The sequence below is a fragment of the Martes martes genome, assembly GCF_963455335.1.
Source record: "Martes martes genome assembly, chromosome: 10".
NCBI lineage: Eukaryota > Metazoa > Chordata > Mammalia > Carnivora > Mustelidae > Martes > Martes martes.
Window position 1 is genome coordinate 5448066 of NC_137898.1, and position 12261 is coordinate 5460326.

At 59.6% G+C, this 12261-nt stretch overlaps 1 protein-coding gene across 2 annotated transcripts; it reads right to left on the reverse strand.

Annotated features, from left to right (window-relative positions):
- Nucleotides 1-1115: 1115 nt before the first annotated feature.
- RHOD (ras homolog family member D) lies at nt 1116-9764 on the reverse strand. Of its 2 annotated transcripts, none has more exons than XM_080817592.1 (5): nt 9566-9764; nt 5119-5206; nt 4202-4311; nt 2332-2466; nt 1116-1760 (listed from the first exon to the last, which is right to left on the reverse strand). In XM_080817592.1, the coding sequence occupies exons 1-5, from the start codon at nt 9695-9697 to the stop codon at nt 1593-1595; spliced, it is 633 nt and encodes a 210-aa protein (XP_080673718.1). In that variant the 5' UTR covers nt 9698-9764; the 3' UTR covers nt 1116-1592. The 2 variants fall into 2 exon arrangements, with proteins under 2 accessions (XP_080673718.1, XP_080673719.1); XM_080817593.1 differs by having other exon boundaries at nt 1118-1760; nt 2357-2466.
- Nucleotides 9765-12261: the final 2497 nt, after the last annotated feature.

Consider the following 12261-nt stretch of genomic DNA (forward strand, 5'->3'; position numbering starts at 1 on the left):
CATTTATTTATTTGAGAGAGGGGGGGAGGGCAGAGGGAAACGGAGAAGCAGACTTCCCGCTGAGCAGGGAGCCCGATGCAGGTCTCTATCCCAGGACCCCGGGATCAGGACATGAGTGGAAGGCAGCCGCTTAATGGACTGAGCCATGCAGTCGCTGCCTCCCCACCCCCCTGCCCTTGAGCTGTTTCTAATGAAACCCAAGCAGTGCATGTTTGTGGCTGGTTCTATGTGGGTGGGCCTCACCCAATGAGGTGAAGACCTTAAGAGAAATGACAGGTTTCTTGAGGAAAGAATTCTGCAGCACAGAAAGCCTGCCTGAGCATCCAGCCGGCTGCCCTGCAGAATTCAGACTCAGGACTGCAACACCAACTTACCTGAATCTCCAGCCTGCCCTACAGCTTTCAGACTTGCCAGCCCCTGTGATCCTGTGAGTCAGCTCCTTACAATTTCTCTCCCTCTCTCCACACATACACATACACACTATTGGTTCTATATGGTTCTGTTTCTCTGGAAAACCCCACTATAATATTTGTGAGTATATTACATATATCTCAGCAATATTATGTATTTATCATAAACAACAACTAAAAAACCCTCTTGCGAACCTTTTGTGGATGCCAGCCACCTGCCAAGCTCTTTGCGTGCGTCTCAGATGCTCTTCCTCATCTAAAGGCTCCATGCCATCATCTGGGATTGGTCCCATTTCACTGATGAGGATACTGAGGCGCAGAGGGTTCAAGTAATTTGCCCAAGGTCCCGAAGTGATAGAGCTCGGTTTGGATCCCGGTTTGGATGCGGGCAGTCCCACTCCAGTGCCTACGAGTGGTGGGTCCTTTTCTGCTACGGAGTGTGTGTGTGTAAAGCAAGACACGTGACCTCGGGGCGCCTGGGTGGCTCAGTGGGTTAAGCCTCTGCCTTCAGCTCAGGTCATGATCTCAGGGTCCTGGGATCGAGCCCCGCATCGGGCTCTCTGCTCAGCAGGGAGCTTGCTTTGCTTCCCCCCCTGCCCCCCCGCCCCCCCCCCCGCCCCTGCCTGCCTCTCTGCCTACTTGTGATCTCTGTCTGTCAAATAAATAAATAAAATCTTTAAAAAAAAAAAAAAAAAGACACGTGACCTAGCTGGCGAGCAATGTGGTTTTAGTTGTTAGTTACCACTGGGTGGGCAGGGGACGGGGGATGAGGGAGGGTGTGACTTGTGTGGCCCAGCGTTCTGGGAGCGCCCGGGCCCGAAGGGGCAGCCCTGGGGGCAGCCGTGAGGTGGTGCCAGGCTAAATAGGCTGCTTCCGGATGTGTGGTCCAGGCTGGGAGCTGGGAGACCGGCAGTCATTTTAGGGGACTCCAGGAGTAGCCCTCCACAGGGCGGGTGGGCTCCAGAAGCCCCTTCTTCAGGCCTCGGGGTGAGGGGGTGACGCTCTAGTCCAGGGTTAGCAGCCCCAGCTCAGGGGCCCGGCCTTGGCGGGGTCCAGCCGTGTGAGGTGCAGTTCGGTGATCACAGCCTAGGGGACTGGGTCCAGCCCAGCCGACTGGGCACCGCAGTGCCCAGCTCCTTCCGGTGCTGCTGGGGCGGTTGGGGCAGGGAGGGACTCAAGACGTCAGGTCACCACGCAATAGCTCTGGGTGACCCTCCTCCAGAAGTTGCGACCGCGGCTGCTGAGGGCCACCTCGGCTGCCTCCTGGAAGACCGCGTGGACGTTTTCTTGGAGCAGGGCTGAGCACTCCAGGTAGGCCACTGCGCCCACGGACCTGGCCATCTCCTGGCCCTAACAGAGAGAGGGGAGAGGGCTGCCTTGAGGGGGAGGCCTCCGGAGGGCCTTGCGTTCGGCCTCCTCACGGCTTCACAGCGCTCTCGGCCATCCTAGGGAGTCTCCAGGACAAAAGAGGAAGGTGAGTTTTTCCAGGAGCCACAGCTCCGGCCCCCCGGCTTGACCGAGCACTCTCATGGCTTCTTTGGGTTTTCTGCCTCAGCTCCGGGTTGGGTCTCTGCCTCTCACGGGACGAACTAACCCACTTCCTAGGTGTGTAGCAGAGAGGGGCCTGTGGTCTGAACGGCTGGGGTTCCTCTCCAGGCCTCAGCTTCCCTATCTGTGAAGCGGGTGCGCAGGATTATCTGAATGGGCAGACCACTCGCTCCCCTTCCATAGGCAAAAGCTTCTAGAGTATTCTAGGTATCGATTCTAAGCCCAGACCGTTCCAAGATGACCCCTACCTTGACCTACACCCTGGTTGTGCTGGATGCCTCATGCTGCTGAGAGGCTGGGCGGGGGTCAGCATACCCTGAAGCCCCCCCCTTCCCAGGACCCGTCCCCCCCACCCTCGGGCTGGGTTTCCTACCCTGTGGTAGGTCACAGGCTCCAACCTATTTTTCCGCAGCTTCTTCACCAGCGACTTGTCCTTGCGCAGGTCAGTCTTGCAGCCCACGACAACGATGGGCACCTCCTTGCAGAAGTGGCTCACCTCTGGGTACCACTGTGGGGAGGGTGGCAGCACGGGTGCGTGTGTTAGCCATGTCCTCCAACTCGCGCTCCCCGGGTGGACTCCAGCAAGGATAATCAGTGCAGCCAACATTTAGGGAGAATTACTCTGTCCTAGGCTCTAAGACTTCACATGTGTGAACACTTCGATCCCCTAAGTCCCCGTGAAGCAAGTTCTGTCGTCAATCCCATTGTACAGATGCAGTAACTGAGGCTCAGAGATCCTACGGAACGTGGCTTTGGTTACACAACGGGAAGCGGCAGGATCTGAGCCCAGGGTTGGGGCCCAGAGCCCTGCTCCTGCCTGGTCTAGAATCCTGCCACTCTGCAAGGTAAGGGCCCCCAGGACTGCCTCCCAACTGGGTAAAATATATAAAGAAATAAGTCAGCCTTTAAAAATAAAGCAGCTCACAAAATGGTCGCAGCAGCTGTTTGCCTGCTGGAGGGAACGCTCCTATTCTGTGTCAGCTGCTCTTTGGAATGTGAGGCTCCAGGGCCTGGTTATTTCAGCCCGGACAGCTGGGGAGTCTAGAAATCTGGAGGCAGGGGATTTAGATCTCCAGGAGTGCGCGCCTGCTCAGTTCGTCTGTTCAGAAAAAACTGGCATCAAACCGTCTGGCTGCTGGAGCCAGACGGGGCCCGGGGGGGGGTCCTGGGCTGACTTCCCATACTCCAGCCCCTCCACAGACCTGTGTCTGACCGTGGTCTCCCCCGTGCCTTCGCCTTGCTAAATCCAACACTGAATCCTCGGCCTCGGTCCTGCCTGAGCCCTGGCACCAGGCTGCCATCTCTCCCTCCCCTACTGTCTGGTTGGTACTTCGCTCTGGGACCCTGCTCTCTCGCTTCTCTCCAGGTGACCTTCCCGTGTGCAAGGCTCTTCCCCACTGGCAGTGCCGAAATGGATCTGCCCAGCCCTGGGAGCTGCAGACTCAGACCCCCATGTCTACCTGGCCCCCCACTGCGATGTCCAACAGGCCCCCATCTCCCACCTCCCTACCCCCTACTTGTTCCTTCCCGTCTTGGGACATGGCAAGGCCGCCTTCTATTTGCTCTGGTCCAAACCTCTCTCCCACTCCCAACCTGGGGACAGTACTACTGGCTCCATCAGGCTGTCAAGGGGAGGAGATGAGTGAATGGGCAGAAGTGCCCAGAACGGTGCTTGGCACGGGGTAAGTTCTCAGTAACTATTACCATCATTGTTGCGGTCAGTGTGACTCATGCTGTCACCAGCTGTGCTCTGAGGAACCCTAGAGCACGCTGTTTGCATGCCATTCACGTGGAGGCCCTGGCAGCAGGGGGTACAAGAGCAGAACAACTCAAGGGACCACATCAATGACACCTGTGGGCAGTGAGCAGCCTTGGGAAGCCCTGACACGGCTGGGGGGCATCGTGGGAGGCTGCTGAAAGCCAGCGGTCGCACAGGAGGGGGCCGAGAGCTGCTGGAGGCTGCCAGTGCGTGCAGCCTTGGACAGGCCCAGGCTGGGGAGCTGCGGGGGCCTCTGGGTCTCCCAGCTTTCTAGGTCCAGACCCTGCTACCAAATCCCTGTGGGACCTCTGGCAAGTCGCTGCCCCTGCTCTGGGCCTCAGCTTCCCCATGTATACACCAAAGGCGCTGGGTTTGAGTCATCTGGGGCCTGCCACGTTCTGACAGGCTGTGGAGTCAAGGGTGGGGCCAGAGCAGAGTGGCCTGGCTACGGAGGGCTGTACCTCCTCCACCCCCCAGTACCTACCCGGTTAAAGATGTTGTCAAAGCTGTGCGGGCTGGTGACATCGAAGCAGAGGAGCAGGACACTGGCGTCGGGGTAGAAGAGGGGCCGCAGGCGGTCATAGTCAACTTGCCCTGGGGAGAGTGGGGGTGGGCATTCCCTTCAGATCTCCCCCAACATCAGGGAGGTCATCCCAGCAGACGGGGGAGCCGGGATCAGGGCCTGGTTGTGTGCCTCGTGGTCTGATACACAGGTGGTGCCTAGATGGCCACAGCACACGGACATTTCCCTCCCGGCGGTGACCCCCCCAGCTTGCCCACGGGCTGTGTTAGCCCCGGTCTAGGTGAGACCACTTGCCAAGAAAGCCCTGTTCTGGAAGGAGGGACCAGGCAGAGGCCCAGCCGGCAGGGACTGGGCCCATCGGTCCGAAGTCTGCTTTGCCCTGAGCTTGGGAGGTGAGGAGTAGGAAGCGGGTAGGACCCTGGACAAAGGCCCCTTAACCCCTGAATGGCCAGGGGGCTGCAGGGATACCCTGGGGTGAGCTTTCAGCTCTGGTGTGGATTTGACTGAACCCTATGTGCGTAAGGTCAGGAAGCTGGGAGACAGAGGTCAAGGTCAGGCAGATCTTACAGAAGCTAGAGCCAGGATGGAATGCTTAGGAGGCCAGGAATAGCTCACTTCCTTGAGAGAAAAGAGCTATGGACCCCCCCCCTTGTCTCCGGGATGCAGCTGGCTACCCTCTGTGGGGGGCGGCAGCGGACGTAGGTGCAGGAGCAAAGAAGGGTCAGGTTCCTGGGGACCCTAATCGTGGCCAACACCCCCCCTTGGAGATTGATGAGATTGGCTGGGCTTCTCTGGTTCAGAAGGAAGGGAGCAGGGCTGGGCTTCTGGGCATGGGGGGCCTCCTCCTCCCTCGTCCCTCCTGCAGCCTGCACACCCACCTGCCGTGTCCCAGATTTGGAGGTTCAGGGGTTTCCCCTTCACTTGCAGGTTAATGGTGAGCCGCTCAAACACAGTGGGGGTGTAGCTCTGAGGAAGAAGGGGGCAAGGCAGAGGCTGTGAGGACCGCTTCTGTAGCAGGGTGTGCCCGGGTGTCCCGGCCAGAGCCCGGATTTGCCTGCAGCACCGCCCCCCTCTTTGGGAGCCTAACAGTCTGAGGGAGGGTCTCTGCGAGGTAGGCGGCCCGAGGTGGTGAGGCCTAGCACTGCCACCTCCTGGCTGTGGGCCCCAGTGAGGCACGAACCTCCCCGGCCTTCCCACCTGTAAGGCCTTCCCACCCGTAAAGCGGGAATATGGAAAGTGCCTCCCACATGTGTTGCCCTAAGGATTCCGTGAGAGGCTGGCTCTGTGCGGAGCCTGACGCACACCGAGCACCCCCCACATGCCAGCTACCGTTATTTTTATCTTTGTCCCCCTGGATGGGGGACTGTCCCATTTCTGAGTCTTCCTTCGTGTTGTCCCCTCCTCCTGGAATGACATGAACCTACATTTGTTTGTTTGATTGATCATCCATTCATTCACTCCCTCATATATACATTCAGTAAACACTGGCACCTTCTCTAGTCCTGGATGCTGGGGAGCAAGTCATAAACAAGACTCACTGTCTGCTCTGGGGAGCCTGTAGCTTTTTTTGGGGGGGGGTCCCTGCTTTGCCTCTCAACCTCTCATAATCCAACCAAGCCCCCTGCCCCATGCCACTTCCCCCAGGAAGCCCTTCTGGATTGCTTCCCACATCCTGTCTGTGTCTGCCTTTCTTATTAGCCCCGTCTGGCATCAGGAGGAAGTCACTCGGGCCACAGGCCCCTCCACCCAGGCCTAGAGGCTGAGGGCACTCCCTCTCCATGAAGGCTGGATGAATGGAAACAGGACGGGTTTGGTACACAGACACTGCGCAGGAATGAGAAGGGGGAACGTGTACAGATGCGGTCTGAGCAACAGGTGAGGAGGCTTCCAAAGCTCGACAATACAAGCCCTTTGCGGGAGTGGCGTGCTAGGGTCCCCAAGGCACTCACTTGCTCAAGGCTGGTGGGTGGGGCCATAGCATGGGGAGACCCTGGCTTCCTGGCCTCCGCACTTCCTAGGCCAGATAGGGCCTGCGCCTGCCTCAACTCCGGCCGACTTCAAGCCTGCCCGCCTGCCCGCAGGCTCTGAGTCAGGCTCTGGGCTGCTGGGAGGGGCAGCCCCTTAGCGGTGGGTCAGTGTGGTCCTCCAGGCCACTTGGGAAGGTACAGGGGGAGGGTGGGCCAATGAAGAAGGTGAGGACGGCCCAGGGATAGGGGTTTAATTTGCCCTGGACTCTAGCCACCTGTCACTCCCTCTACCAGTAGGTACAGACAAGAACTCCACCTACCCCCCCCTCCCGCCCTCCAGCACCCAGCCCTGCCCAGGCTCCCTCCCCTCAGGTCCCTTGCCTGGCAGGAGACAGTGTGACATGGTGGCTAGAGCAGTGGCTTTGGTCTCAGATGTTCCTGGCTTCAGACTGGCTCTGGCCTTCACCAGCTGCGTGACCTTGAGCTCGTCCCCTCACTGGTTAAAGGAGAAGAGTGTCCCTTTACAGTGGGATAAGGGAGACTGGCTGGCAGGGGAGGCCCGGCATAGATGCCCCCTGCTTAGAAAGCGGGGCGCCAGCAGCAGTGTCCATGCCAGCTGCCGTCCATCCCTCCAGGTGATGTGCCGTTCCCCAGCCTGTCACCGAGGAAGGGACTGACACCTGCTGGGCTTCTACGCACCCACTCACCTGTGGCGGGACCCCTCCTGATCTGAGGTGGAGGGCAGCCGGCCACGAAGCCCTGGGGAGACATGTGTCACTACTTAGCAAACACCTGCGGAGATGACATCATCATCCACGTTTTCTAGGGATCTAATGTGCATGGTCCCCCACCAGAGAGGGATCCCCACAACCTCGGGAAGTTAGCACTATCCCCATTTTCCTCATGAGGACAGAGCCGGGAAGGATGAAGCCAGGTCTTTGTGGCTCAAGAGGCCAGGCTCTGTCCCAGGCCACTGGCCTGTCCTGAGGTCACTGACTCTTGAGCCCTGGGTATCCCCAGTGGGCAGGCAAGCCCCATCCCAGGCTGCCTGGCTGGGTTGCTCCTGCGGCTTGTAATGGCACAATCCTCCCCCCAACTCTAGAGACTTTGTCTACACCTTCTGTTGTGTTCTTTGAACCACCAGGCAGGGTCACGCTGACCAGTAAATGCCTAATCTTATCTATTGAGCTGTCCTTAGCCAGAAAGGGAGGGCCAGGTCTGAGCCAGACCAGGGCAGAGGTGACTCAGGCTTGGGTCTGCCCTGATAGGGCTCACAGACAAGACAGGTGGAGCATTACAGGATGGGGGAACACAGTTCAAGAAAGGAGAGTCAGGGGTTTCACACCCATGAGAGTCCCCGTGTGGACCAGGAGGGACTGAGCTGGTTCTGGAAGGCAGGGCTGGTCCTCCCTCCCCCCTCCCCATCCCATCTTTCTGTGGGACCCCTGGGCTTTGGAATGGTTGCCGATCCAAAGGTTAGCCAGGACTGGGCAGAGGCTGGTGCCTGGACTTCCCTCTACCTCAGGAGCTTTCTCTACTCTGCCCCCTTGCTCTGAACCCAAGGCTGGGCCACAGCCAGACCAGGGGCCCTGAGGTTCGAATCCCAGCCTACTGTCGGGGGACTCCAGGTCTTATAGCTTCTGGTTCCCTGAGTTTGGAGGCCTGCCAGGAGGAGGAGTCTCGGGGCCAGAGCAGAAGGCTGGTCTGGCAGGCAGAGCACTGGGGACTGTGGAGAGTGCCCTGGTCAGCGGCGGGGAAATCTGGGCTCCCGACGTGCACTGTCACTGCTGGGCCCTGCTCCCCAAGGCAAGACTCTCTCTCTAGCTTCAGTTTCCCCACCTGTAAAATGGCCTTTCCATTGCTTGCTGTTCTTTTAAAAGAAGAGCTCTTCCTTGTGCCTGGAGGTAGAGGGGTCCTCAAACAGATGAGGAGCTTAGACAAGGACAGGTCCATCTCCCTGGGGGCAAGCAGGTCCTCCCTTCCCCTGGCCAGCCCCAGCATGCCCTTCAAAACACACATTCCATCAACTTCCAGATGCCCACTTCCAAGCTGCAACCTCTCTGGAATCAGGATGAGCCTTGCCATCAGGGATGTCTCAGAGCCCAGGACACCCCTCCCAGCCAGTCTCCTGGACCCTGGCTGGCCTGGCCCCTCTCCCTACCATGCCATAATTGTTGGGTTCCCTTGGGTAGCATCTGGGGGCCCAGAAACTTGTCCCACCCAACTTAAAAAAAATGTGATTGCCCAGAGGAGGTGACGTCAGCTTCACAAACCACAAAGCAAGAGTTGGCTCGATGCTGCCATGGTGGAATGGAAGGTCTGACCCTGTCACCAGCCCTGGCTTCTCCAGCCTCCCCCATCAGACTCCCCAGGGCCTGCAACAGCCCAGGGGTTTGGAGGATGATGGGACAGGCAGGAGGGAGACGAGATGCTGGAAGCAAACTCACAGACTCCCAGAACTGGGCTGAGAGGTGCCAGGGTGAGTGGGCCGAGCCCCTGTCCTGGTGCCTGGGAGCCCGCCTGGACAGTCTGAGTGCGCTAGCGAAGGACCGACAGCCAAGGCGCCCAGAGCGTCCCGGACGTGCCTGGTACACATGGGCTGTCTCTTAGCTTTGCCCTAGTTCCACCTCACTGGGTCTCCGGCCCTCGAGGTTGTGTGAGGAAATGGAGGCTCAGAGAGGCTAAACAAGGTACCAAGGGCCATGCAGTTTGTCAGGGGAGAGCTGAGGTGCCAACCAAGCTATCTGACTTGAGTCTGGTGTGCTCTGACCTCCAGGACACAGCCAGCCAGAGGTCCCTGCACAAGCAAGAGCTGGTGGAGAAGAGATGTTTGCCAAATGCCGTGAGTCCTTCCTGCTGCAGGCTCTGAGCCGAGCCCTTGACCTGTATTAATTCACTCTTCAGAGAGACCCTGGAAGGTGGGCACCAATCTTATTCCTATTATGTGGTCAAGAAAACAGGCACAGAGAGGATAGGGGACTTGCCCAAGGGTACACAGCTTTGAGTGGCAAAGCCATGATTCGAACCCGGGCAAGTCTGGCTCCAGTGTCCTCAGTCCTTCCTAGCCATGCTGGGCCGCCAAGTGCGCTCTCAGGATCTGGGGGGTACCCAGGTTGCCTAAGCCAGTCCCCGTGACACCTCTCCCGGGGAAGTGCCGTTCTTGCCACTTTACAGATGATACCACTGAGGCCCTCGCTCCCGATGGCGGAGCGAGAACTGCCTCCGAGCACACACTCCGCTGGGAGACCCCTTGGGAGACCTGGTGGGCGCCCCGGGGAGCGCGCGCGGAACCCGACCCGGCGGCCAAGCGCGCGAGGCAGGGTCCGGGGCGCGGGGCCCGGAGGGGGCCGGGACTCACCTCGGGGAAGGCCCCCTCGGCGAAGACCATGAGCAGCGACGTCTTCCCGCAGCCGCCGTCGCCGACCAGGACCACCTTGACGGACCGAGCGCCCGGCGGCGCCTCGGCGCCCGCGGCCTGGGCCGCCTTCATCGGGAGCGGGCGGGCGGCGGCGCGGGGCGGCCGGCGGGGCGGGCGGGCAGCGGCGCGGGGTGGCCGGCGGGGCGGCCGGCGGGGCAGGAATGTGGAAGGGGCGGGGCGGCGGGAGGAAGTGCGCGCGGGGCGGCCGGGGGCGGGGGCGGGGGCGGGGGCGCGGGGCCAGGTGAGAGCCCGGGGGCGTGGCGAGCGGCGGGGCCCGCCCCTGGGGAAACCCTTGGGGAGCCGCTACTGCGGGCGGGCGCGCCGGGGGACACGGGAAGGGGTCCCGCGCTCGGCCTGCGTCCTCGGGAGGCCCACCCGGGTCGGATGGGGAGAAGACAAGGGGCCGGACGATGACTGTGTGTCGGGGGAGGGTGGACAGGGGAAGAGGAGGCCCCTGGCCCACTTCCCCTGGGAGGAAGGAGGCGGGGTGGGGGGTGAGGGGCAGCCAGGGGAGCCTACCGGCTTTGTAGGGACAAGAACTGGGTCCCTGGTGCCCAGCGCCGGTCTGCCCGAACAAGAGCCACAAGAGCCGGTGACTGGGTGAATGAATGGATGCCTGAAGGGACGAATATGCGTTTCCCCAGGGCTCTGGAATCAGCGCCCACCACGGTCCTCCCTCCAGATGTGTAAGGCCAGGTGGGAAGGGGATGAGCCGGGCATGCCCTTATGGGTCAGTTCCCGGCACTGCCAGCCTGACCTGCCCTGCCCCAGCCAGCACCAGGAAGTTTCCATGCAGGTAGGTCAGTAACCATCTGCTCACCTCTGGCTGGGACATCATCTAAAGAAATTGAGGGAACCTTCCACCAATAAAGTGATGAGAGCAGGGTCTGGTGCATGGTTGGTCCATGTGTTAGTGATCCCTACTATTTAACCAATACTGATGCCTAAGGGCCTGGGGACCCTGAACCCTTCAAGATGAAGTCCCTATCTTGAGAAGCTCACGTCTAGAATGGGAGACAGGTAGCGCATTGGTGTGGTAGGAGCTACAACAGAAGTGGGGACAGGCAGTGGGACGGAAGTAGGGAAGAGAGGGTGGTTCTTTACCTGGGGGGGGGGGGTGGATCAGAAAACCCTTCTGAGGAGAGGGGCCAGAGTCTTGAAGAAAAAGTGAAACAGTCAAATGGGCGGGGGGTGGGGGAAGGTGGTCCAAACTGAGGGAAGCCCAGGCAAAGTATGGAGGCGAGAGAGGGGGTACTTTGAGGGGGTGCTGTGGTCCTTCTCTGTGATGGAAGGTGAGGTCGGGTTGGGGAGCTGGTGCCAGGAGAGGCTGACATTCCAACAGGGCTTGGATAGCGGAGCATTTTGGGTGCTGGGAATAAATACAGAACTGAAGTGAATTGAAATCTTTTTGAAAATGGGCACAAGGTTCTCCCCGGATCCTGGACTGAGTGTTTTCAGTGACGCTCAAAGGAATAGACGGTAGAATCTTTGGGTTCCCCATGCAGGTCATGACGTCATCCCGTGTGGAGTTCAAAGCTGGGCAGGTGGAAAAGCACCCTCAACGCGCGTTGAACCTCACTGTGGACCAAAGAGGCAGCTGGGGCAGGAGTCACTGTCCCCACTGCAAGGAGGCAGAGCCCAGACCCCTGACTCAAGCTCAGCCAGGGCCACAGTCCGCAGGAGGAATCATCTGGATGGAGGGAGCATCTCGTGACATCCCCACCCTTCAGATGCTCTTTCCTCCCCGAAACTGCCAAAGGGCTGAGCAGTGACTTGGCACTGAGCTGGGTGTGTACAGCCACCAAGCAGGGCTCCCCGCCCCAAGGAGTGGTGGGAGGGGCCCGGTCCCCGAGCGATCAGCTGTCAGCTTTGTCATCCTCTATTCTCTCCACTGCTGCTGTCATCAGGCCTTGGGTGAGGAGGCTAGGAGGCAGGTGGGGCCAGACTGGAGGTGGAGGGAGCTGAGAGTCAGGCAGAGGCGTTTGGCCTTGGTTGCTATAGGGATAATCATTATAATGACATCCTTGACGTCTGTCATGCCTTACAGTTTCACTGAACATTTCTGAGAATAACAGCGCCCATTAATGGCTAGCTCACTGTGTGCCGGCTCTGTCCCCTAGCAGGTGGGAATTGTTAGCCCCATTTTACAGATGAGGAACCCTGGGCGGGGGCGGGGGGCAGAGAGGTTAAATTCTTGTCTAAGACCCGAAGCTAGGAAGAGGCAGAACTTGAGTTTGAACCCAGGTCTGGCCACACAGCAGGGCTCTCTCCTGACATCACACCTCGTATGTATCATTTCCTTCAGCCGTGAGACTCCGTTGTGAGCCCCGCAAGTGATCTGCATCCGTCGTTCTACTGATCTGGGAGCTGAGGCTCAGGACGGTAGGTCCGACTGACTGCCTGGCTGGACAAAGAGGGCAAAGGAAGGGAAATGGAGCAGGGACGAGAGGAAGGAAGGTTGGTTGACTCAAAAGAATAAACAAACCGAAGAAACGAGAAAGGAACAAACGACGGCCCAGGTGAGATTACGGCGCGTGACCCAGTGGCAGGGGCAGCAGGCAGGGGACCGCCCTCCGGTTTCCATCCGCTCCAAGGACCCCTGGCCTTGGCCCCTTGGCAGCATCTTAGACCCCTGA